The sequence below is a fragment of the Cryptotermes secundus genome, unplaced genomic scaffold (assembly GCF_002891405.2).
Source record: "Cryptotermes secundus unplaced genomic scaffold, Csec_1.0 scaffold1780, whole genome shotgun sequence".
NCBI lineage: Eukaryota > Metazoa > Arthropoda > Insecta > Blattodea > Kalotermitidae > Cryptotermes > Cryptotermes secundus.
The window spans coordinates 89,321-116,491 of NW_019739256.1; the positions used below are offsets into that span (position 1 = coordinate 89,321).

General features: G+C 39.9%; 1 protein-coding gene across 1 annotated transcript; it reads right to left on the reverse strand.

Annotated features, from left to right (window-relative positions):
* Positions 1 to 1,324: 1,324 nt before the first annotated feature.
* On the reverse strand, positions 1,325 to 25,634 carry LOC111871916 (ATP-sensitive inward rectifier potassium channel 8). Its single transcript, XM_023865320.2, has 5 exons — positions 25,549 to 25,634; positions 11,674 to 11,974; positions 5,325 to 5,507; positions 2,983 to 3,210; positions 1,325 to 2,043 (listed from the first exon to the last, which is right to left on the reverse strand). The coding sequence occupies exons 1-5, from the start codon at positions 25,584 to 25,586 to the stop codon at positions 1,642 to 1,644; spliced, it is 1,152 nt and encodes a 383-aa protein (XP_023721088.1). The 5' UTR covers positions 25,587 to 25,634; the 3' UTR covers positions 1,325 to 1,641.
* Between the last annotated feature and the right edge of the window lie 1,537 nt (positions 25,635 to 27,171).

Consider the following 27,171-nt stretch of genomic DNA (forward strand, 5'->3'; position numbering starts at 1 on the left):
GAAATATTAAAATACTGAATGTTTTATTTTTTTGTAGTTTGTTAATAAAATAAGCTATCTTCTTTTGCGTGGTCTGAAACATTGAATTATTTTTAGTCAGTATACGTCGTGGTTATGTGTAAGGGGGGTATATATATATTGTGACATGACGCCCGAAAACCAGAATAGCGTAGTCAGAATAGACATTCATTTCTAGTCAACGGCTCGGTAAACATATTTCTTATGCAACGAAATAGCAAGCAACTAGTGAATAACTTCTGTTGTTACGAAACAGCTCTGTAAACACGCCTTCCAAACAATAGAGTAGATGTGTTTTCTGTATGGTTCGTGCAAAGTGGTTATAAAGAAGAGTTATGTTGGGAAGAGTTAGTTGTGTTTCGAGACGCCAGCCTTCAGGATATGAATTTGGGAGCATATGAACTGAATGAAGTTGAATCTTCGGAATTGAGAGTTGCAGAATGGTGGCAAAAAAGTAATTAAGCTTTGTAAAGAAGACTTCATGTTTGATTTGAAGTGATAGTGAGACTGTTATACATCCGTTGTCATGTTATGACTAATGAAGACTGAGAAACCTAGTGCGTGTGTAACTGTGAACTGTAAGGTAGCGCTGTATTTCCTGTAGTCCCGAGTTGTGTGAATAAGGTGTCAATAAATCCAATCATCCAGTCCAAAACCCGTCTATAAGTCACGCACACCTATTACACGTGACAATAATTTCTTACCTTGTGTTGGTTTTTAGATTACGTGTTCCACTTGTTCCCCCAAATGTAAACATTGTTCAATGTAGGGGAAAATACCAAAGAGTAGAGATTGAGTGTAAATATTTTACCTGATCATTGTCCATAAAAGCCGAAACATGTAAAATAACCTACAGAGTTTATACACGAATTGCGATGATAGTGCCACTAATCAGTTGTTGACACACACTATGACGCTGAAATACAATATTAGAGTGAAACAATCTGAAATGCACAATAGATCACTGATGATCGTGATGCTAGGACCTGTCAAGGCCCACCACTTATCCAAAACAACCTTAAACGTAAGTTGTCAGCATATTTCCTGACTCTCCCCTCGGGAAAATTTTGACAGCACCCATACCTGAGCTGCTGATGCAATAAACCCAAATAAGAAAACAGTAACTTTTTTCAGTTTCTTGGGTTGGGGTGAGGCTGAGTCCACTTGGTACGTCGGCCACTGTTTGCCTTATAGTACCAGCCCCACATGCTAGATGATGATGAATGTGGAGCAATAGGTGGAATGAGACTTGGCAGGAGAAACCAAAGTACTCAGAGTAAACTTGGCCCAGTGCCAATTTGTCCACCACAAATCCTACGTGACCCGAGCTCGAACCTGGGCCGCCAAGGCGGGAAGCCGACGACTAACCGCCTGAGGTATGACACGGCCTAACATTTTGTATTTACTGTCCACCTACCACGTTTGATGCCTCACATACGTACTTGTGTTCAGAATAATGCATAGGCAATTTTACGGAAGTTCCTGTGTGTGTATGATTTCCCCACCGGCATATAAATACCGGAAATACGTTTAAATTTGTAGGAAGTAAATTTCTAATGATAACATAATGTTCGACGTCAGTAAGCGACGACGCGTCCTCGTCCCTGCAATGAATGCAGCTTATCACGTTACATTCTCAACATGACGTCGCTGCTTGTAACATTCCTCTTCTCTGTTATCACCATACTGGTCTCGTGCGCTTGAGCGAGGTGTCTCCACTGGCTGGGTGCAGTGAAAACGGCTGTAATCCACCTCATAACGGCCTTGGCTCTTGTCATAACTTACCACGGGTTCAAATCTGTGTCCCCACAAAATCTCTGCTGGCAGATATGAAGTTCTTGCCTGGACCCTTTGGTCAGTAGATTCTATTGTACCCTCCATTATAACAATAATTTCAAAATTGGCGTCTTGAAGGTCATCGGCAGAGAGTTCATGAAGTGGGCTGGCTCTGTCAATACAGTGGACCACAGTTTCAGGCCAAAGAAGACAGAAGAAATTGGATTTCACATCTGACGTGTCTTCCACCTGTGTTTACATAAAATGCATGTCTGTGACTTATCGCACATGTAAAAGGTAAAGTTATTTTTGTGCTTAACTAATTAAACACTACCCCATGAAGACGTATATATAGAACCACGCTTTCTTGACCTTGGCAATAGTTCGAGGTGAGTTTTTACCTTCACGCCCCCGCCGCTTTACCCCCGGGGAGAGCACCCCAGTACCAGTTCCAGAGAAGAAAAATCCTGCCCCTACTGGGACTCGAAGTCCGACTCCTCGATCGTACAGACCGTAGCCTGTCGCTATACCGACTGCGCTATCCCAGCTTATCAGACATGTAATTTACGGAATAAATGGCAAATGTCACACCAGTTCCTTAATAACCAATGAGTGGCAGTTCAGTGTCATCTTTCATGTCTCTGCATTGGCTCTATGTGCCAGCATTGCCTCCAGAACTGATGTAACAGGGACCAAGTTTCGTAGGAGACTCCAGAGCTAACGAGTACGTAAGAATTAGAAATAAATCATAGAATGGAGAACAATGTTAACATATTAACTACCATTCAACTGTACTATGTTTTCATCTGCCGGGCCAGCTGCTCTTCCACGAAAACTAGATTTTTAACTTGCTACATTTGAAACGAATAACCGATAAACAAATCGACAGTCGCTACAAGTATCGAGTATCTCAAACAACACCTGAAGCTAACGTGCATTCGACTGACACCTATAGGAGAGAATTACACTTACATACTGAATGCCCGGTTTGCGGTAGGCAAGTCAGCTTCAACACGTCAGATGTCGGCACGGGCAGTGGTTGTGTTAACGTCAAATTGAATAGAATTGGTTGATGAGGACAAGATTTACCTATTTCCTGACAACGTTCAAGTGTGATGTTTCCTAGTGTACAGCTTTTAAACTACTGGTATGCACTTCCTAATGCTAATGTTTCCAATAAGTCTGTACCTTGAGTTCAGTACGGTAAGGGGACATAACCTCTCCCTCCCGAGTAGTCCAAGTGTGCACAAACAGCACTCGCATCTTTGCCTCAATGATGTGCGAGCGGCGGAGGTCTCCAACTCGAAACATGAAGCACAGTTTGCCCTCACGACGACATATCACAGCGTTGTGACTGAACTCCAGGGTACGAGTTCTCTGCTTCGGCCTTACCATCTTCAGGAAAACTAGACCAACCTGTTTGATATATATGTGCATACATTATGTAAATAATTTACATAATAAGTACTCGATACCCAATATACACAGTTTCAAGTAGACTCAAATTAGAGTTGCACCACCAAGCTAGTTCATGTAGAGGTAACGCTGTAGACCTGTAGTTTGGAGTTGATCGGTTCGAATATCAGTCGGAACATCATCTTCCCTAAGAGGTGCAACCGTCCCAATGACACCACCAAGTAATTTAATCTATATATGGACTTAACTTTGAGAGAAGGATAAGAGGAAGAATGATAAATTTTTGTATGAGTTCATAACAATGATATTCTTGGATAATACTCATTATTATAGTCAGTTTTAACACACCTCTTGTAAATAATATACTCTTTTCACTGATCAGGCAATTCTCCCTTACTCAAATTAGAACTGATGAGCGTGTAGATCTCAGATCGTAATGTTTTGCCTTCTCACTGGATCAGTTCTGCTGGAATTTGATCAAAATCTGGGGATTTTTGACGTTCAACCTTCCCCTACAGGCACTAATACAGTTTAACCTGGTTCGGAAAGGAGGATTTCTTTCAAATAATATTTCTTTTTTTTTTTTTTTGGGTTTTATAGGATTTCTCCGCGATTTCTCAATTACATTATTCCTTATGAAAAGCTTGTGTCCAATTAATACGATATCACCTAACATTAAAGATTTCGAGAACACATTTGTTGCCCGTTATCAGAAGACTTGGTGAAATCTTTTGATGAGTCAATGACTTCATAAATTTTGGGTACTATTTTTTTGTGTGAGAGGGCAACAAATGAGGTCTCGCCCACCATCTAGTGTACTGTAAAAGTAAAGTCGAGTGTCCCACATTATCTAGCTAGACAATCGGATCAAAGATGGCGGAAAGTTTGTCAGCCTTACACGCCGGTCGCGCTTTACTCCCCAGGAAAATTATTTAATTAATTCCTGGTACTCATTTCTGTTAGAGGCTGAATCGAACCCAGGGCCATAGTGCGGCTGGAAGGATCAGGTCAATTGAAAAAAATCCAATGACCTCATCGGGACTTGAACCCGCAATCTTTCTGCTTATAGCATAGCCCCTCAAACAACTACGCTACAGCTTGCCGCACTGGTTACAAAATAAGTATATTTATCATCTTATGGTTTTTGGTACTGCTTTAATTGAGAGATGTACCATGCTCTCCTATGCTGAAAGAGGCAATAGTAATTTATTTTCTAGTTTATTTTCTAAAATAAGAATTATTTTTAGAGAATATGTCTTCTTCTGCACTAAATTATTCATGTGCATTCATATTTTCTGCTGATTTCTTGTTAATAAAATATTATTCTCCCAAGACTGCAATTTCCTGTCTTTAATATAATCTGTGTTTAGATAAAACATTTTCTATGGTAATACAACAGTTTCTGAGTATAACAGAAATCTGTATTCATGCTTCGAACATTCATCTATTTCACTTCTGTACATTAACCAAATGTTTTCGTTTTATTTGCAAAGTTTTCGAATTTTTATTTTATCATTTTTCCAGGATTATTTTCAAGCATTTTCCCTGATTCTGCAGTCTCTTCAATCGAAATCATATGATTCCATCATCACTACTTGAATTGTCAGTGAAGTAAATTGTATTAGTCATCTGTGAATTATTAATTAAATACTCAAATTTAAGAACCTGAACATAAGTGCAAGATTTTATTCCTGCAGTCCTAACAGACAGACACTCAGTAACACACAGATACACATCAAGGGCCCACTGAGATACACAAACAAAAAACACAAACGTAATAAAATGTAAGAAATTGGAAAGAGAAAACAGACACAGAAACAGAATCACACGGACACAAGGAAAGTGGAAGATATACATAAACCATACAGACACAGAAACACACAACACAAAAGCCAACCCAGATGCATATAGTTACACAGAAACAATACACACAAAAATCTCAAACATGCTCAAACTTTCGCACGAATATGAACACCTTCAAACATACAGACACACACCCAGAAAACAGATAAAAGTACAAACTCGCACAAACATGAACACACTTAAATATCATTACTGTTACCTCTAAAACTCAGTTTGTAATTAAGACAGGAATTCCTTGCACAGCTACTCACCAGGATGCTCTGTAGTACGACTCCCACAATGCCTTGCACGCACATTAGAATAATGGCGGCGGGACATTCCTCTGTTGGCATGCGGGAACCAAACCCAGTAGTATGCTGGTTTTCCATACTGAACAGGAAACATGACGTGAAGTTATATAGCTCGGTGACGCATGGGGTCCAATCACTGGAGTTCTAAATAAAACATTAATAACATGAAAAGTAATGAGTGGGATGCAGGACATTTGAACTTGCGGACTTTTAGCACTGCGAAGCGAATCATATTCCGAAGTTAGAAAAGCAAATCTGAGATCTCTGAAGCCGGAAAGTCATTACAATTTCAGGTCCTATCTGACATAAAACACACTGCGTCTTTATTACAAATACAAACCAATTAATGATGTTTAGATAAACAATTCCTCTTTATTCTGAGAATCATGAATCACTCTCTGGAAAGATCTTTAATATTAAAACATGTGGTATATCTAGTAACGACTGTTCTTTCATAGAATAATGGCACGTTTTCATTAAATATAATGCCCTAATTTATTCTTTCACTGTACGCAGAATACCCAGAGAGTATACTTTGCAAAACAGTTCCTAGCAGCTTAAAATCTTATTACTTAAAATTATTTTGCAGCAATAACAGACTGAAATGCGTGCATTGATTCAAGCCATGTGTTTAACCTCTTTGTAGTTAAAAACATGAATTAGCCTGCTTCACTCTTTTCCATCTAAGTAGTTCATTTATTTCTCTGTCTTTATCAAAAAAATTTGTAACCATCCGTGTAAGATCTGAAATCACAGTAACTGGGGTCGCGGTAACAACACATAATCGAAAGTTAACATGTCGTATGAATATATGTTGTATAGGAATTCACGGACAAGCGATATAACTTTTCTTTCCATTAAGGAATTACAGGAATCCAGTAGTCTTTGACAATGGAGATTCCCGTGTTTTCGGTTATCCTTTGATTTAAACGGGTTTTTCTTTCTTTCTATACCAAATTCCATTCTTATATTATCCTGTTAATTTTTATTACCTTTCCTGGCATTTCGTTTGTTAGTCATGCAATGTCCATAAGTTGTCTTTTAACGGAAAGGGTTTTATAACCTACATATATATTAATAACGTGGCTTTTATTAAAATGATTCCCTATTCTTTATGGCTTCTTCAAATTAATTCCAGTCTAAGGTATATTTGTTTTTCTTCTAACAAGGAATAACTTCTTTAAAATCAGGTGGCTTATAACATATATTATTACCTTATTCATATTTTAACTTACCGTTGATTTCAGCGGATAGTTTTCTAGAATTCAAGTAGAAACAGAAAAAATGTCTCTTATGCTGAAGCACACACAAATAAAATAAATCCGTGAATATAACCTGAGACTTCAAATGTTTTGTAATATAAAACATACATATATACTGTCACGCGTCACAGTGACTAAGAAGAGGTTTTTGACTGGTAATTTGATTTATTGGATACTTGCAGGTCGTAACTACAAATAATTATAACACTATTGCAGATCTACATAATTAACAATCACTCCACACCAATTTTCTCAGTAGCAGTTATCACGGATTTAGAACACAGGAACTACAAAAGTCTCACTAAATCACACACTCCCAATAGCACTTTGCTACAGCACACTCAAAGACTTCAAATTACACGTTAAATCTTCACAGACCGGCTTCTTGTACTCTTCTTCAACTACAAACTTCCCGTGACTATCTCCTACCGAGAACTGACTCGTCTCTGAACCGAATGAATTCTATCACTTATATAGCCCAGGAACGGACAACCACCACAGGAAACACATGTCACGCGACCACGACCCACCGCTGCGTGCCGTCACCGCGGACACAGAAAACACAGCTTCTTCTATTGTTGTGTGGTGGACCGTGTTTACAGAGCTCTTGCCTGGCAACGCCTTAATCAAATCCGTTACAATATGTAATATAAATTTTCGGCTTCTTCCATTTCCTGTTTCCAATTGGGCAACAATTACAAAACGCCAAAATACTAGCATGGTCAGAAATTCACTCCATTCTCTTTTAAATATGTACGCTACCCGTGGCTGTTATAGCAGTGTGCAAGATGCTGTGGATATGTTGGAAGCGGCTGAAATCACCGTTCATATTTCATTCTCTTAATTACATGAGAAAATTTTAATTCGTCGCTATAACTTTTAGTCTTTCTTAAAAAGTTTTGTTTCCTTGTTCATTAAGTCCGAGCTCCGAGTAATCCAAGCTAACTTAAGAGTACAAATAGTCAACACCTCAACTAAATTACAGATTTTATCTGATTGTTCTACTTCTCTGCAATAAAAATGGGTCGTTGTGAAACATTACGTGTTGACGGGCCTGTGTCTCCAGGTGGTAAATATATAGCCCGGTTAATGACTGATGAATACATTAAGAAAGCATAATATTTGTAAAATTTTGGTTGTCTGTATATGAAATGTATGTAGGAATCTTTCGTATGAACAATATTGCAAAATGAATTCAAATTCTTCTGCCAGAAATCCTGTAGTCCGAAGACTCGAGCACTTTAATTGGTTCGGATTATCGAGGTTCAAATTTGCTGTGGTACTGATAGTGAAGGAACCAGGTGCGTGCTATAAAAAATGGAAATCTGTTTCTGCAAAAGTCGCGGCTGCACTGCCAACTGAGGCTTGAGTTTGTCACTGTCACCTGGAGGTCCAGTCCGTAACTCTTTAACAACTCTGCTGTATAGTGACAGGACGGATATCCTTAGGGGTCTTTTAATGTTGAAAAAGTTATTATTGTACAAGGGTACAAAGGACTGAAGCCGTAAATGACATTTCAGCGTAATATTTCACAGAAATTACCATGGCAAGCGTATCTGCTTAGTCAACTGTTATAGCAGAAAGTAAATTCATGTAACTCTAGAAACGTTACTAGTATCAAAGCTGAAATTCTGTTCACATCAGAAATTTACACTGTGTGATGTCTGCATTTACATACACAGAAGGCAGATGGAGGCTAGCGTCCATTTTCTGCTGAAGCATGTAAAACGGCACTCAATTGGGTCGCCAAAACCATCAGACGAATGACCCGTAGAAAAGCACTAGAACGGTGGGAAACAAAATTAGTGAACTGTGAGGTCACACCTCAAGCTCTGTGGCCTATTGCGAAATAGCTTATGAAAAGGGATGGACCAAAGGCACCAACCGCTGTTCATGAACCTTTAGGAATAACATATCACCCTGATGAGAAAGCCAACATGATAGCGGATTATTTAGGAAACCAGTTCACATCTCATGACCTGTGTGAGGAAACCCATGTGCGACAGGTGGAGACTACAGTCCAAGCTCTGCTTGAATCTGTAGGAGGCACTCCGTTGGGGAAAGTACGACCTTGTGACATACATAAATTAACAAATACATTAAAATTGCGAAAGGCTTGTGGACTTGATGGTATTCGAAACGAATGCCTTAGGCACCTTCCAAGAAGACCACTGCTACATCTGACACATTTATTTAATCATTGCCTTCGGCTGTCCCATTTTCCGAAGCCTTGGAAGGAAGCAAAGGTTATAGCGTTACCGAGATCCGGTAAGGACTCAAAGTTTCTCAAAATTTACGCCCGATTAGCCTCTTGTCTACAACAGGCAAGGTATTCGAAAAAGTTATTCTGAAAACAATCCAAAGGTACATTGAAGAAAAAGGCCTGATTAATGCAAGCCAGTTTGGTTTCCATGCCCGTCATAGCACGACACTTCAATATATGAGGCTTACGGACCACGTCACCTTAAATTTCAATAATAACATGTCTACGGCTGCTGTATTCTTGGATATTGAAAAAGCCTTCGAAAAAACATAGCACACTGGCTTGCTATATAAATTATCTACATTACAATTTTCGATAAGTCTAATCAAGCTTATTAGCTCTTTCCTTTCTCAGAGAAAATTCAGAGTGTCAGTCGAAGGTTAAATGTCTACACCAAGGGAAATACAAGCAGGATTGCCACAAGGTTCTGTTCTCTCCCCCACACTGTACAGTCTATATATAAACGATACGCCCCAAACACCTGGTATCTATCTAGGTCTCTTTGCTGACGACACCTGTATATATGCGACAGACCGCAAAGAGGGTTATGTTCTCAGAAAGCTGCAGCGAGGTCTCAGTGCTATTGAGACTTTGTGTGAGCGCTGGAAGATAAAAATCAACGAAGATAAAACTCAGGCAATCTACTATTCTCATAGATTTAGACCTCCTCAGATTCGTCTTACATTGAATGGGCAGAATATCCCCTTTTGAATCATATAAAATACCTGGGCGTAATCTTCGATAAGAAGATTACGTGGAGACTTCACATAGAAATGATTGAAGCCAAGGCATTCAGATCATTTATTAGAATCTACTCCCCATTCAGAAGTGAGCGTTTAAGGGCAAACATCAAACTAACCCTCTATAAAGCACTGATCAGATCAGTAATGACTTACGCTTGTCCCGCCTGGGAATTAGCGGCAGATAATTACCTCCTAAAATTGCAGCACGTGCAAAACAAATGTTTGCGCACCACTGGAAATTTTCCAATGTGCACATCAATCCGCGACTTGCACACGGCTTTCAACTTTCCGTATGCATACGATTATATAACAAAAAGGTGCACAAGACAAGCAGAAGTCATACAAAATCATGATAATGAACATGTTCGCGGTATAGGACAAGGTGAAGCCAGACACAGAAAATGTAAGAGGGTTAAACTTGGCGGTGGTAAAGCTTACGACCGTTGAAATGACTAAGTTTTCGTTGTAGCATAAGATATGTAAGTTAGGCATGATCTGCTCTGTAAAGCCTCTACTGACAGAGAACGTATGTGCAGTGCAAAAGGACAAATTTTCGATAACATGTTATATGTGCGAAATATACACTTGACGAAATGTCAAGTGTATTCATAAGAGACAAACCAATCTTCTCGTCAGAGAGGATGTTACATAAAGACTATTACCGCAAGAGTTCAGTTGGAAAAAAGGAAATCTCTGGTCGTGGGCCTCATGGGGCCTGACGCCAAGACGAACTGATTGGCGGTAAACCGCCAGTCGTAAAGTAACTCTCTCTCTCTCAAGCAGCGCTGGCAAGGGCTAGCAGCATATACAAAAAACAGATCCGTACTCTCGTCAGATAGGACGTCCCCACGAAAATAATACCGTAACTGTCAAACAGTAATAAATATCTGGTCATGAGCTTCAGACGGAGCTCGACACCAAGACTTACTGACTGACTGACTGACTGACTGACCGTCAGTCGAATTGTTACTTTGACTTTGACTTTGACTTAAGCAGAATTAAGCAGAGTTATTTCGAGCTAGTCCTAGTTCAGGAGCCTACAAACCAAGGTTGGATACAAATGGATGAAGCCGTGATAGTCAGCGTGAAGCTTGTGCAATTTCTTACGTAACCGCTTAGAACTCAAATCTTATGGCATATATTAATCAAAGGTTATATGTAAATGAAAGAATAAAAACTGATCTTCCACCTGTACATTGTTTAAACAATTGCCCAAATCTATCTGGGCAAAATGCGAGTGAAATACGTTAATAAATGTGAGCTTCTGAAAAATGCAATTCAGTGTCTCCTGGATTCTGCGTTTTTTTTTTTGTCTTCTGACTGACTGCTAAATTACCTCTGGTCCTCCCCAGCAAAATTATTCTTGGTTCCGAGCCCCACGGGACTCATGATCATATTTTGCTCTCTGACGGCTCTGGGAACCTTCAGACCTCTCTTCCTGTCTCCTGACTGACTGTTAAATTGCCGCTGGTCCCCCCCCCCCCAGCACTGATGTAACTACAAACTAAACGCCTTGGGTAATTTCAACAAACAATGTACTGTACATATAGTAATGTTTCAATCATTTTTTCTATATTAATGTACAAAAGGTTCCCCACTCCCCTTTCTTTCCTGTTCTTTGTAGATGATGTAACGGTGTTTCCAGTGTCGAGGCCGGTGCCCAGCTGAAATTCGAACAGAACACCTACCGAGTACAAGCCTGGACGGATACTTCCAAATCCAGATCATTAATTTTGGTCTTTAGCTTGTACGAATGTATACACATACTTATGTGTGAATGTCTGGTCATCAACACGAGTAAGCAAGTTAAGATAATTTCTTTGTTAAACTCTAAACCGCTCCCTAAACTGAGTAACTTCGGGTCTTACACGTAGAAAATGTTCAATCTTACTGACTTACCTAGTTCTTTACTACGTTGAATTGTTAATCACTAATTCACGGCCGATTAAGACCAAGTAGGTAACTATAATGACCACCATTATTTACTTCAGAGTATAAGCAAAATCAATCATCTCTCTGTGCTTCATACAGGAAGAACTTACTTGATGAGTCTGCTCGAAGTCTCCGTGTGTATACGCTATGAACCACCACAGAAAAGCAAATGCTGTCCAAGTGGAGAAGAAGCAGAAAGTGCATAGGAACAGCGCGTACCGCCACTGCATATCCACAATGGTGGTCACAGAATCCTGGACAAAGCGCCATGTATGTTGAAACAAGTGGTTTGGATACAGGTTGCAGGCGCCATTCTTGAGAACTGCACGGTAGTGCTGTTGTTTGACGCCAGATGGTACTGGTTCATCAGTCGCAGATACCCCAGTGTACTGAACCATTTGTATGCTGGTCCTAAGTAAAGCAAAAAAATCAGGACATCACGTTCCATATATTCCCAGATGATTCGTTTTAGGCGTTCTTAAAGCGCTAAAGAAAGACTTTCTTAGCTAGAGGCATGTCTCTTTGCTTGTCTGACCTAGTATCAACGTCTCAACAAGTTGGCTTTCGTTTCAATTCGATATGGGAGAATTTCACCGAAAGATGTTCGGAAATTCTGGTTTTAGGCCATACTGGTTTATAAAAAAGTCTACTTTACATAAGTTCATAAATAATTAAAATATGTAAGCCATTATAAACATCTATATCATAAATATTACTTAAATTTGGGTGAAATTTGATCTGAGAGTTATCTCGTCAATTTTCTTTGGTTCTTTTCTTTCAGCCATTTCGACTGATTAAAAACCGTACTTTACATAAGTCCATGGATAAACTTCCAGAATGTAGAGAAAAATCATGACATAAGGTAGCTAACAGGTTCTTTGAAACTGTAGCACAGATCAGGTATTTGGGAACGACGGTAACAAATCAAAATTTGGTTCAGGAGGAAACTAAGAGGAGACTAATTTCGGGTAATGCTTGCTGATATTTAGACTAGAACCATTTGTCTTCTGGTCTGCTGTCTAAAAACATAAAAATTAGAATAAGAGTATGCAGAACTATAATTCTACCTGCCGATCACAGTGGACGCGCAGTCTAAGACATGACCTGTCTTCGCCCACTCAAACACTGAGATCGTGGCTTCCAATCCAACCACTGTTTGTTTTTAACCACTAATTTTAGTGGTTAAGAACAGAGAGTGATTTAAAATTGAGATCGCGTTTGTTTTTTACCAATAATTTTAGTGGTTAAGAACAGACAACTTTTTCAATTTAGTGTCGCGATAATATGTGATACGCAATTTGACTTTCAGTGAAACAATTTCAGCAAGAAAACATAACCTGATTGTGCCATATAGAGCTGAAACTTGTAGTAAAATACGATATGCACTAGAGACAGAAGCAAATGTTACATTGAGGCGGTAATATTGTAAGTACTAGGATTTACATTAATGCAACATGATGCTAAGAACAACATTGTAGCATGCAGACCCGTCGCCAAGCAACAGATTTCTAACATTCACAATTGAAGAGTAACAGAGGAACGGCGTTTTCTGTACGGTCAGTGCCGAGATGTTATAAGCAGGGCAGTCAGTGAGAGTTAGAGGGTCCCGTGCGGAGGCGGGGTGGAATACGTCCACCGTAGCCCTGCGAGTCGTAAGAGGCGATGAAAAGGGAACCCAGTGCCTGGAGGTATAACTTCGCCAGCGTGTACCTGGGGGATATAAATACGGGGAACTGGCCCTCCAGGTTTGGGAAATCTTGAATCTGAGACTGCGCTGGCGAGGACCAGCAGCAATTGTAAACAATAAACCCATCTTCCATCCAGGTAGGATGTAACATAAGGACTACAACTGCAAGGGTTCAGTTAGAAAATAAAATTACTGGTAGTGATTCTCAAGGGGCTCGTAGCCGACACGAACAGTTTGGGGGTTTACCGCCAGTCGTAAAGTAACTCTGACTCTTATTCTGAGTTAAAGAGCGCCGTTCAGTTGAGTGATGTGAAGTGAAGTGAAGAGGAGTTGGTTTGGTGAGTGAGTTAGAGAACTGCTGAGGTTCAGTCCTTGTGAGCCGTTGCTATTATTAGCTGGTAGCTCAGGCAGGGGGATAGTTCGGGAACCCAGGGTAAGGGGAACATCCGCCGTTGGAAGCCGTTACCAGACAATGACTGATGAAGACACAGTAGACTGAAAAGACTTGGTGTGTGCTGAAATGAATTGTTGAGTGTGTGAATTAGCGATAGCGCCGTGGTTACTTGCAGTTACAACCTGTAAAGTGTCAATAAATCCAATGACTAACCCAAACTCCGTCTATAGTCCCTCACACGACTGACAACATTGTAGGTTACAGCTTCTTAAGCTCTACTACAACTCAGATCTTAAATATTTTCCATGTGGCAAATATTTGAAGAAATACAGGGACACATTTCCGACTCTCTATAGTGTGGATGCATTTTTAACAATATGTCCGTTCTGTAACAGTACAGCGCCGGTTGTTACCGGAGAAAGTCGCACATCCTTACGTAATTAGCTACCAGTAGTAAAATAGAACTTGTTAATTTACGTACACTTTTGTTGACAGATAATGAGGGTTACGGTTATTTTTATTTGTTCAAGATTTAAATGATACGTTGTACGAATGACAATAAGATAAGAAGGGAAACAGAGGTAAGCCAAAGGGTAAATATAGAAGGTTGTTAAAGTAAAATATTTCAGTTGACTTCCGGGAAATTTCTTACACAATATTCGAAAAGGTAGTATTTATTATTTGTTGATATATAGAAAATGACTCATTTCAAAATGTTCTGTTTTAGTAGTTCCTCCTACCTTAACCCTACACTCAATGTGGGGAGATGGCTATATCATCTCTGGTTCTGCTTTTGTGTTTACAATGCTCCCGAATGGAATGGGTGTCCAAATTTAAGTGGCGCGTGGGAGATTCAGCTTCAGCGTAATGTAACCCTACTCAACTGCAAGTCATAGAAATCTCCACAGAGGCTTCAGTGAATAGAAATGGAATTAAAAATAACAATTTTCAGTAACAATTAGAGACATAACAATTAATAACAAAATTAAACAAAATAATGATGGAGCAAAACTGCTCTGAACAATGTCTCCGGTAGTTCAAATATGCTTCATTGCAAGACAGGAAAACCCAGGCCTCCTTGTCCGGCCCAAATAACATCACGAAATGACTCAGATGCGTTATACCAAGAAAACTCAAGAGATTACGCGCAACATTACGAAACAACCACCGATCGCAGTGTTACCCGATTATACCGCACAAAACTGCAAGCAAATAATTGGGACAGTAGCATAATAAATGGTAATTCAGATTATCCCAAAGGAAAGAAACGTTACATTACGGTTGAGACAAGGGGCAGCCTTGTCTTCATCGGCCGGAGCGCAGGGTCTAACAGAATTTAGTGAGCCACTTCGCCGACCGACGGTAAGCAACTGACTACTGGACTGTCTACATCTCTACATGCAGGGGTCTAGATTTCAGATCCTGGAAGAGGAAAAGCTCACATGGTAGATAGGATGATAGCACATGAAACGGCAAACGCGTCACAAATTAGACGAACGGAGTTCGGGGTGAATCCACCCGTTTATGCATGGTTCTAAGTTCTGTGAAATTGGTGGTTTGTGCAAAGGGAAAAGTCCCGGGGGGGCTGTCTGTAAGTGAGTTTACGATGGAAAGGGAACGTCTGTTTTATGAGTCCGCATACGTGGTGCACGTATCGAATACCTCTAAATGCCTAAAGAACTTAAGACAGTCCGTGAAGCCATGTATCTTCGTGTGGCAGTGCAAGACCAACATCTTGGGCGTTTACTATAACCATAACAATTATTGTTATCCCTTGTCACTGGAATGTGACACTACATATGTATTAAACTGTTGTTTTATTTCTTGAACAGAACAATCCTGCCAATCATCAGGTTTTTCTGACAAATGTTTAACACAAAATATAATCTCCTGTGATATTAGAGATATTTTTTGACTGAAGTTCTACCATCCTACTGTTGCAGCGAACGCCACGACGATTGTGTGTTACTTTACTGAATAGAGAAGGCGGTAGTAATGAAAGGGAAACATTATTTCCAATTATCCACTCCAAACTCCACGTTCATTTAAAAATGTCCCTAACATGCGTTATTTTGGTAACAGCCATTGTAATCCTGCTGCTGCCGGAACTCCTAATGGTTATATTTCTTTACCAAAGCATTCCTGAACCCATATTTATATAAATTCTTTTTATTGTTTTGGGTCATGATACTCAGCCCCAAATTTTCTGTTTTTAATTCTGGGACAATCTGTATATGTAATTTTCCTTCAGTGTATAAGAGTAAACATCGATCGCGTCGCACCGATTACTTATTCGCTGAATAGATCTATATAAATCTGACTTCTCGCCAATCTAAATATTGTGACTTGATGACTGAAAACCGGAATAGGGGAGCCAGAAGTTCGTTGTTGAGCAACGGCCCAGAAATTACGTTCCCGGTAAAACAAAAGCAAACAAATGAATCGTTACAAGGCAAAAAGTTGCTAAACAAAAAGGCATCTCCGAGACAATGCATTCGTGAAACAGATTGGAACCGTTGGAGGCAGTGATCTCTATACTAGGTTTCAGAGAGTTATATTTCATGAATTCGAGGAGTGGCGAGAGTCTTCAGAGAGATTCGTCAGACGGACGTATTTCAGAAGGATTTTAATGTGTGATCTCTTATAATGAACTGTAATTGTAAATAAGTGCCAATAAATCGAATCATCAAAACTAGAACCCATTATCAGTCACGCAAACACCTTCATAACCTAACAGTGAACAGCTGCTTTTGAACTTATTTTTTATTTTTTACACGGATGAGTTCCTTAAGAGTTTCAATTATCCACACACGAGGGCCAGTCGCCCATTCATTCATCTGTTCAAGTCCAGGTAAATTTATTTCCCCAGTCTATATTCCAAAATAAGAAAACTGGATCGTGGATACTGTAATCGGGTATTGTGAATTAGACAGTCAAAGAACAAAATGTTGTTGAAGCGACTTATTCTTTCAACCGTTTAGCAGACTCCGTTGCCGAGATGTGAGCAAATGAGATATTAAATTTCAGTCTAAATTCTAGCGAAGCGATGCTCGAAATTTTTAGTAAGCGAAAGTTGACCTGTTCATATCAGTCTGAGAGATTTATCGCTGACAGTATTTCAGAAATACTTTTATGTAGAATCGACTCACGTTGTTTCGAGTTCTTTAACGAAAATACTTAACAACCGAGCATCGAAAACAAATGAATCCAACATTTTCTGTTGCTAAACAACTCCATTATTTCTGTGAAAGGTAGTAGTAACTTTATAATCAGTTATTTTCAAATGTGTACATTACTATCTGCAGTAACAGTATTCAGATTATACCAAAGATAATAGTGTTTTATTCTCTCTGTCCTGACTCCAAGTGACGTTACAGTTATAACGTTGGCTCGCTAAACATTAAACCACGTATGCAACGACAAAGAAGTTGGCCGGTTGAGGAAAGGAACAACTGTACAGCAAAAGACGCACACCACATCCGGTCGGCTGGCAATGATTGACAACATTCTTATTGTGACATGTTGCACAACGGAGGACCCCTCCTTCCCCAGCGGTACGTGGCGGCATCGTAGCGCTGTACTTACTATGGTAATAGGCGAGTCAACACCCCGCCACTCTCCCAGCGTTGACGTAACACGCAACGCAGCTGTGACACCGGTAACAGACAACAGCGGTACCCATTGCGTAACAGGCGGGCGCTGCGACTATATAAGGGAACTACACAGCCGCCGAAGTTAAAGTGTATCAGCGGCCGAAGACAGTTCTTCAGTCAGCAGTGAACGACTTAAAAGTGTATTAGTGGCCGAAGACAGCTCTCAAGTCAGCAGTGAACGAGTTAAGAGTATCAGTCGCCTAAATGTGTTCTCAAGCCAGCAGCCTATGAGTTGAGTTGGAATCTAACAGCAGTCGCGGAAAGAAGAACCGGACGTGTGTGTAATCGTGTAATTGGGCGTGTGCGATACAGTGACACTTACATAGCTCCCGTACTGTAAACGTGTAGACTACTGAAGAGAGAGTGAACAGATTATTGCGAATAGGGTTATAAAGTGTGAAACCCCGCAACTGTGTTATAATTAATTGCAGCCGATACCTGTAGGTTGTTCAATACATCAATTAATCTGAACGGCGTCTTCAGTAACGAAACACGTTACATTATGTTTTATTGCCAACGTATTGACGAACATTTATGTTACAATACTCTCTATGTATTTTCATATGCACGTGTTTCAATGCAACGTCTATAATTATTAAAGTGAGCTGCGGAAGAGCACAATGTTGCAACAAGCGTAGGAACGAGTAGCTTGTATAGCTAATAATGTCTTCACCAAATAGAAATGGGCCGATGACTCTTTCATGTGTTATAGCGCAATGCACGTTCACTTCATGACTATCCAATTCACATTGCTGGTGTTCTCTGCCCCAGGTTAACACAGTCATGCCAACTGACACGCTCAGAGATGTGAAAGTTTGCCCATCAGGAATTGATTCCTCACTCAATAGTATATTAATCTTTGATGATGTATACAGTGATAGTTTCCGAAACACTGCCGAAAATTCTTTATTGCATTTACCCTCCAAAAATATTTACCAAAATAATGTGTTGGCAGTACTGCCTCTATACCGAACCTTGTGTTTTAGTAATAACACTCCGATAAGAAGAAATAATTATAGAATTAAATTTATGGTCTGCATTACAGAGTTAAAGAATACGTGACAAGACGCGGTAGCATCAGCAGCTGTACTAGTAAGCTGTGACGTGGGCCTTCACAGATCATGAGCTGAAGAATAAGAGAATTGCTTGCAGGACAATTGGTAGACCATCTCGAGGAATTACTTCATTCAGCATCGTGTCTAACTCGCATCAGAAACTGGTGCAGTTGATTCTTCGCTCAACATTCACGTGACCAAAGCTGTTGCTTGACGTCAGTGTCATGTTCTTTGCAGGATTATAATTGTGCAAGAGTTTAACGATTTAAATAGAATTAGTATCTATATTTACCACTTAGTTTAACACGAAAATACTTTGCATTTTGTACATCCAGACCTGATAACAGGCAAAGCTATGTAATTAAACCGGAATATCACAATGGTCTTCCATTCCATAATCTCGGAACTATCAAGGAAGCCAAATAAACTGACTTCATGGAGCTGAGCCTTTCTTGAAAAGCCGCCAGTTTTGCAGCATTTTACGGAACGCGAATATTCATTGCCGTGTTCACAAGAGTCCTCCACTGGTCCCAGTCAAATTTTGATTTCTTACTGTCGTTCCAAAATATCTTAACTCTGAAGCTGCTGTAACTATTCATTACTATTTTGGGTTCTGTAAAGCTATCACTAAATATTACAACTCGTTCAGACGTAATTTGAGGATTTACATTCTTAAGAATTCGTTTCATCGTCTCGGCCCCCTGGATGAATGGTATAAGTTTAACCTATGAGTTTTAAAACACTCTGTATATTGTATAATAAATGGAATGACGTATCCCATCAGTGGATACTCGAGGTGGTGAATATGAGGTTTACTGGCAATTCCTTTTCACGCGCTGCTCACTAACTTACCCTGAACACACAGGAACCTGATCACTCCTATCATTTGTAAGTATTTACCAGACTGCACAATGTCATACCCAGGAAAGAGTACACTTCATATTCGCCTCTGTGAGAACCTCAAATCCCACATTCTCTTTTGGAGTTTTCGTCTGTACGACTATCATCCTAGGAAAAGGATCCGTGGTAGAAAAATTTCGATTATGTTTCGACATTACTGAGTTCATGAAGTCTGTCCATGGTTCATTTTTCTGAGAGAATACATCGTGTAGGACACACGATTTGTTTCCGTCCTAAGGAGAAAAATTCGAAGAAATTTGCCCAATTTTGATATATAGAAAGGGCTAATCCTTATCAAAGGATTTCTCCACCACTTCGCATGAAGAAGGAAGCAACCTAAGACTCCGGAACTGTTTTCTTTTAGAAAACCAGTAGTGGATAAATAAAAAAAAGTGACGTATAGTCTCGCTGCTACGCAACGACCGCGGAAAGAACAGCGAGAAAACAGCAGATTTTTAATAAGCAACAATTGAACTACAACAGAGGAACGGTGTTTTCTACTCGATCCGTATAGAGATGTTAAAAGCAGGAGAGTTAATTGCGAGTTCTGTTAGTCAGTACGTGAAGAAAAGCCTAGGAAGTTGGTGTTTGATGGCCACCAGCCTGGCAGTGAGTCATAGAATCGCAGTTCAGTCGTTGTGAGCTGTTGCTGTTAGAAGTTGGTAGCTATGGCACAAGGATAGTTCGGGAACCCCAACGTCCGTCTTTGGAAGCCGTTACCATGCAACGGGTAGTGGAGAGTGTAATAGACTGAGGACATTAATCTGTGTGTAATAGTGATCCGTAAAGTGTAATCACGAGTTCTGTGGATAAGTAGTCAAAAAATCGAATCTCCAACCCAATATTTCAGCGACAATCATTCTAACAAGAGGCGATATTAACCCAGAGTTTTTTACTCGACCATCGAAATCCTTTAAAATCAATTCATATACATTAAACACACGCTTATCTGGTTAGAGTTAAGCCGGATGTAGAATAATCCGGATAAAAATATGAAATATTCTGTTCACAGTTGAATAAAGGTAATGTTATCCCTGTGTTTAACTATTTAAACACTATGCCACGAAATCATATGGTGGAGGGGATGTATAGATTCACATTTTCCTCACCTCGCCCCGGCCGCTTTAACCCAGGGGAAAGCGCTTCCCGATACCCATTGGATAGAAGGTTGGGTGGACCCCAGAATAACTCCGGACGACATGGGGCAGAGAAAATTCTTGATCCTACAGGGACTCGAACTCCGACACCTCGGTCGTCCATCCCGTAGCTAGCCGCTGTACTGACTATGACATCCTGGCTCCTACCCCCATCCTCAATTCAGAATAAGGAAGAGTTGACTCATATCACATTAGTCGCATATATTTTAATTATTTTCATGTTTTTAAATAAGTAAAATATACGAAATGGAACACTTCATTTATTTGTAAACTGAAAGAAGAATTATCACAGTTATGCTCCAACAGTAATTTCGTATTGTCATTCAGTACGAGTAAAAGCCAGAGATTTTGGCCACCAACCAAATGACATAAAACTTTTTAAAAAGTCAATGTTTTATTAACCATTACTGTAAGGTTCACGAATTTAAACGGTTCACAGTAGAGTACATACTTAAAAGACACGTGATATTTAGAAAGGCAGACGAGGCACTTGTCTGTTCAGAGAAAACTTGACAGCATCTTCAAACCTGCATTGTTATTCAAAAACAAGTGCAGCTTCTGAGTCTTCTAATGATGAATAAATATATTGTTTATCGATACTTTTTAAATAAATATTCTACAGTAATATCCTTTTAATTATTTTTATCATCAGTGACTATATCATTAAATTTTCCATTTATTTGTGTTCTGAGTTTTTTTCGGTTACATTTGCCTCACTAATCTGGATGCCCCCCCCCAATTAAATGACATTAGCGAGGATTTATTGTAATATATAATCATGTATAAGGGGTGTGACTATAGACGGGGTTCGGATTTGTGACTTGATTTATTGACCACTTATAGACTCATGACTCGTGACTACACCTTACAGGTCACTGACACACACAGACTAGTGTTCTCAGTTAATTACAGTCTGCAGTAGCCGTTACCTGGTGTTGGATTTTAACACAGGAACTAGAACAGTATCGCTGAATTACACACTCCAAATACCATACATGAAGTCTCTTCACAGCCTGAATTCAACTGAACTCTCTTCCAATTGACTTTGTCTATTGCTTGTAACATCTCGACAAGGACCACGCAGAAACACCACATGTCCACTGTTGCAGTCCAACTGTTGTATTGTTAAGAATCTGCTGCCTAGCAACGGGAATGTGTTCACTGAGCCGTTGCCCAGAAATGGTCGCTCTTTACAGGGTCACCACTTAGCAAGAGATTTATACGCTGAAAAATATTCGCGTACCTTGAAATTTTAAAATTCAATCAAAAATACGCTTTGAAAATTAAGTAGGTAATTTAATTGTATTCGTTGGAGTTTAAATTTAAGCCTGCATCTCCCACCCTGTTTCTCTATAATAGGTTTTTGTATTATCACACATAGTAGTGGCTACAGACGGGGTTCTCGATTGGATGATTAGATTTATTGCACCTTACACATTCAGACATTTCAGTGCTACAGACAATACAGCACTATCGCTGATCTACACACTTTCCAGTTCATCGTTGCACACGCACTAGGGTTGGCTCCCGTCGGAATATGTTTACCGAGTCGTTGCCTAGCAATGAGCCTATACGTCACAATATTATCGTGCAATATAAATCGATATATTTCAAGTAATTTATTTCTTTTATGTTTTCTAAAAAAATTGTATAATCTTTTCTAATTTTTTGACTCGTGCCACATATTCCCTCTTGTAATCTTTCTTGAATTAATACCAGATCCGCGACACAACGGAAGAATCTACTTGATAAATGGGCCGCGCCATAGCTCAAGCGGTTAGTCGCTGGCTTCCCACCGCCGCTGCCCGGGTTCGATCCCGGGTCTGGCCAAGTGGGATTTGTGGTGGACAAAGTGGCGCTGGGGCAGGTTTCCTCCGAGTACTTCGGTTTCCCCTGCCAATCTTCATTCCACCAACTGCTCCACAATCACACTCACCTATCATCTGGGGCTGGTACAATAGACCGGAAGTGGCCGCAGCACAAGGGACTTAGTCCCACCCCACTAGCAATAAAAACATTACTTGCTAGATCAATCAGTCAATCAATCATCCCACCATACGAAGGTATACATTTAGCCTGGATAACCGACAGCGTCATAAAATAAACCACAAGACATAAATAATTATTCATTATTATCCTCATGAGCTCTTCTTGAGAAGCCACCAATTATGCAGTTACTCAGGAATTTCCCAACAATTTTAAGGAACCAGGTTGTTCTTTGCTCTGTTCACAAGAGTCCTCCACTGGTCCCCATCGTAAGCCAGATCAATCCAGTCTATAACACTCCATCTTATTTATCTAACATCCATTTTATTATTATCTACCCACCTAGATCTACTTCTTCCAGTGGCTCTTTTTCTTCTGGTTTTCCCACCAAAATCCTATATACATTCCTTATCTCCTCTATGCTTGCTACATGCCCTGCCAATTTTATCCTCCTTGACATCATCATTATAATTACGTTCGGCTTTGAGTAGGAAATATGAAGTTCCTCATTATGCACGTCACTTCATCTCTCTTCGGTCAAAATATTCCCCTCAACACCCTGTTCTCAAACACACTGTCCATGTTCCTCCATTAATATCAGAGACCAAGTTTCACTTTCATACAGAATCACAGGCATAATTATAGTTGTGTGTACTCTAATTTTTACGTTCTTAGACAAGAGACGAGAAGACAAAAGCTTCTGGACTGAATGGTAGCAAGCATTGCCCTAATTCAATCACTTATTAATTCCCTTCTGAATCAAGTTTTGATCTGTTACTGTCGTTCTCAAATATCTGAACTGTGCCACATTTTCAAAGGATGTATTAGCTATATTTATGTTATGATTTTGCCCTGAATTCTGGTGACGAGATAGCAACATATACTTAGTTTCTCTGTGTTTACTTCTAGACCAACCTCCTTCCTAACGTCAATTAAAGTTTGTGTGTTTTTCTTTATTATGGATTTCTTTCAATTGACCTAATCCTTCCAGCCGCACTATGGGCCTGGAGTCGACTCAACCTCTAACAGAAATGAGTATCAGGAATTAATTAAATAATTTTCCTGGGGTGTAAAGCGCGGCCGGCGAGTAAGGCTGACAACCTTACCGCCATCTTTGTGCCGATTGTCTAGATAATGTGGGACCCTCAACGTCTCACAACCCTGTGGGCCTTCAGGGCCTGGTACAGGGATAGTTTTACTTTTTACTTTTATCACCCAGTAGATTCACATCATCAGTAGAGACCAACAACTCATGTGTCCCATTTAATATCAGTCCTACCTGGTACGGCGCTTCGCCATATTCTCCTCAGCACTTCCTTCTCAGACGTTTTATATGCTCCTGATTCCGAATGCGTAAAGTTTCACAATCACGTGGCAACGGACACAATTAGAGTCCATAACAAACTAGCCTAACAGCCTTAGATGAAAATTCAACGGGTAGTCTTACCACTTGTTACAGAAGCTTTCGTACTATTTACTTGCTGCTTGTCCCGTGTTCCTTTCCGTGTTAACAGTGGATACGCCGAAGGTTACGTTTAACGCCATCACCCACGAATGCCACACAAAAGTAGTCGATTGTAAACCGTCTCCTTCACATAGCACACCTAACGCATCACATCAAAATATTATGAATACTCAGATAATATACACCAATACATTTAATCGAAATATTGCTCACTCGTTTGTGACCAATTACGTAACTTGAACCTGCATCACTTATACACAATCACTTCCGTCTTAAACTGAACTTTATATACAATTATTCCTTTACATAAAAATAAAATTAAAAGTTAATGTTAAAAATGTATATATACTTCTGTCGTTTTCGGCCATTCTCAGGCAACTCTCTAACTTGTCATTATTGCTACACTGTATTTTAAATTTAATTAATTAGCTAACTGAAAGTAACTTCACGGAGCTGAGCCCTTCCTGAGAAGCCGCCAGTTGTGCAACTACTCAAGAACTTTCCAACATTTTATGGAACCAGAAAGTTCATTACTGTGTTCATATCTTGAGCCAGATCGAGCCGGCCCATGCCACCCCACCCCATCTCTCAAAGATCCATTTCAGTATTATCCACCCACCTACGTCTTTGTCTTCCTAATGGTCTCTTTCCTTCTGCTTTTCCCACCAACATCCTATATGGATAAAACTTCAACCCCATTCGTGCTACATGCCCTGCCCGTCTCATTTTCCTTATTTTGACTGTAATTAGAATTAATAATTTCCTAAGTTAAAATATTTCAATATTTTCATTTTTCGTCATTCACTTATTAAAAGACATTTGTTTGGGAACACCACTCATTACGTTTCCATGCGCTGCCTCCTTCCTGCGGCCTCAGGGTTTTCTGTAATATGTAATGGTGTGTTGTAGTTTAACGAGTGGGTGACGAAAACTTAAAACATTGAAATATTTTAAGTTAGGAAATACTTCACTTTAATTACACTGAAAATACAGTGTAGCAATTTTTGACAACTGGTAAAATTGTCTGAGGATGGCGGAGTACGGCCGCAACATGTAACTATTTGCACTATTCATTTTTAATTTTATCTTTTAATTTTATTTTTAATAGAGGAGTAATTATAAATAAAGTTGCATTTAAGAAGGAACTGAATGTGTATAAGTGATACATAAATGCACCAGAATGCTGAAATTAAATATTATGTCCATGAAAATTTTAGCTCTCAAGAATTCCTTGTTAAGTTTATATGAAATCACATATAACTTCTTAATTTTCATTTTGCTGTTAAAGTTAAAGCTATTCCTGCAACAGACTGTGGAGGCCCATAGGGTTGTGAGACGTAGAGGCTCCCACATTTTCTAGACAATCGGCTAAAAAGTGTGGGTGAGTTTGTCAGCCTTACGCAACGGCCGGCAGCCCTTTATCCCCCGGAAGATTACTGGTACTCATTTCTATTAGATACTGAGTCGACCTCAGGACCATATTTCGGCTGGAAGGATTAAGTTAATTGGAAAAAAAATCAATAATCTCATCTAGAATCGAACCGGAGACCTTCAGACTTGTAGCATAGTGCCTCAACCAACTACACTACTGCGTGCCCCCAGTTGCACGTTTACAGTATATTTTTGAAGTTGAATACGTCAATACTGTCACAAGAAAAGTGACTGGATCAAGCACTTGTGTGACCTACCTCGATAGCCTTCCTTCTTCCCTTTTGCTCGCAGACATGTGTAGACTTCAAATGTCCTGAGGGCACAAGCACACGCGAGATGGCAGCACCGTTCGGACCAATGTTTCAGCAGTGAAGATTACTCTACTTTTGGCTGTTAAAGTTGACTGTGCTTATCAATTGTACATATACGTCAGTATGCTGACTCGAAGCCATTCCTCTCGTAAGACGACGCCGTGAGGTATCAACTTTCGCATGAAAATTGTTTGCACAGGCTTCCAGTCATGCCGCATCATACAGTAGGGGCTCGCAAGGCATGTCCGGCTAACTACAGATAAACTTATTTACAGTACAATCCAATTTTTTATATGAAAGTCAGTTTGTTATTAGTTCGGTTGTCTGTTTGCCTGTGCATAAAGAAGGTAAAGAAAGCTATCCCTGTAAGAGGCCATGGAGGCCCATAGGGTTGTGAGACGTCGATGCTCCACATTTTATAGATAGTTGGCCCAATGATGGTGGAGAGTTTTTCAGCCTTATGCGCCGGCCGGCCTATACCCTCTAGCAAGATTCCTGGTACTCATTACTTTAGAGGCTAAATTGATCCCAGGGCCATAGTGCGGCTTGAAGGATTAAGTAAATTCAAAAGATCCAATGACGTAATCGAGAATCGAGCACGCGACATACTGGACTGTAAGCACAGCCACTCAGTAGTTTATTTCTGTTTTGGCTCTAAAAATGAACTTGATGAATCCGTCTCCTTGTACATGGCAGATAAGTGCAGTATTTATTTCCGAACCTACATGGAATGGTACTGTTGCGTGATAGTGTAATAATAAAATGGGGTGGGAGTGGTAATAGGATTTGTTGAACACTTACAGACCGTAACAACAAGTAACTATAGCGCTATCGCAATTTCACACACTCTGCAGTGAACAACAGCACGTAATAAATATTCTCAGTCTGTTATGTCTTCACCAGTCTTTGCCTGTTCACGGATACAAACAATGTCCTCTGCTTCCGTGCTGAAGTTCTTACTGGCTGGAGACAATCTCACAACTCACTAAATTCTAGACTTGTCCTGCTTGTAACATGTCGGCAGGGACCGCACAGAAAACACCGTTACTCATATTGTTGCTTGCGCGTCCACTGTCGCGGATCGCCCAGAAAACACAATTCCTCTGTTGCTGTTTACGGGCTGTTGCCTAGTAACTGATCTACATACCACAGTGTTATATTTTCGCTGCCACAGCCAAGAGAACATCTATTCTCGTCAATGAGAATTTCTTTCATTCTCATTAGATCCGAGTCTTAACTACACGTATATATACATCGTATGATTTGACATTACAAAACAAGAAGTTCTGAGAAGAACTAATAGCCTACTTTCATTTCATACTCTTGTCACATGTTTTTGTGAGTGTAACTAATAGACGGGATTTGAATTGGATGATTGGATTTATTGACACCCTTTACTCACAACTCGGGACTACAGGAAATACAGCGCTACTTCAGATCTACACACTTTACAGCTCACCGTTACACACTCACTAGGGTTCTCAGTCTTCACTAGTCGTATCCTGGCAACGGATTTCAACACAGTAATAATACCAGTTTCACTGTAATTGAAGCACACATGAAATCTTC

Bases quoted from the DNA above. Each gene is read 5' to 3' on its own strand.
- LOC111871916 (XM_023865320.2), bottom strand. From the start codon at position 25,586: ATGTCTGCGAGCAAAAGGGAAGAAGGAAGGCTATCGAG. The intron at 5,508-11,673 runs GTAAGTTCTTCC...TGTTTTATTTAG, and splicing joins ACTTCGAGCAGACTCATCAA to AACTCCAGTGATTGGACCCC. The intron at 3,211-5,324 runs GTGAGTAGCTGT...TATATCAAACAG, and splicing joins TCGTACTACAGAGCATCCTG to GTTGGTCTAGTTTTCCTGAA.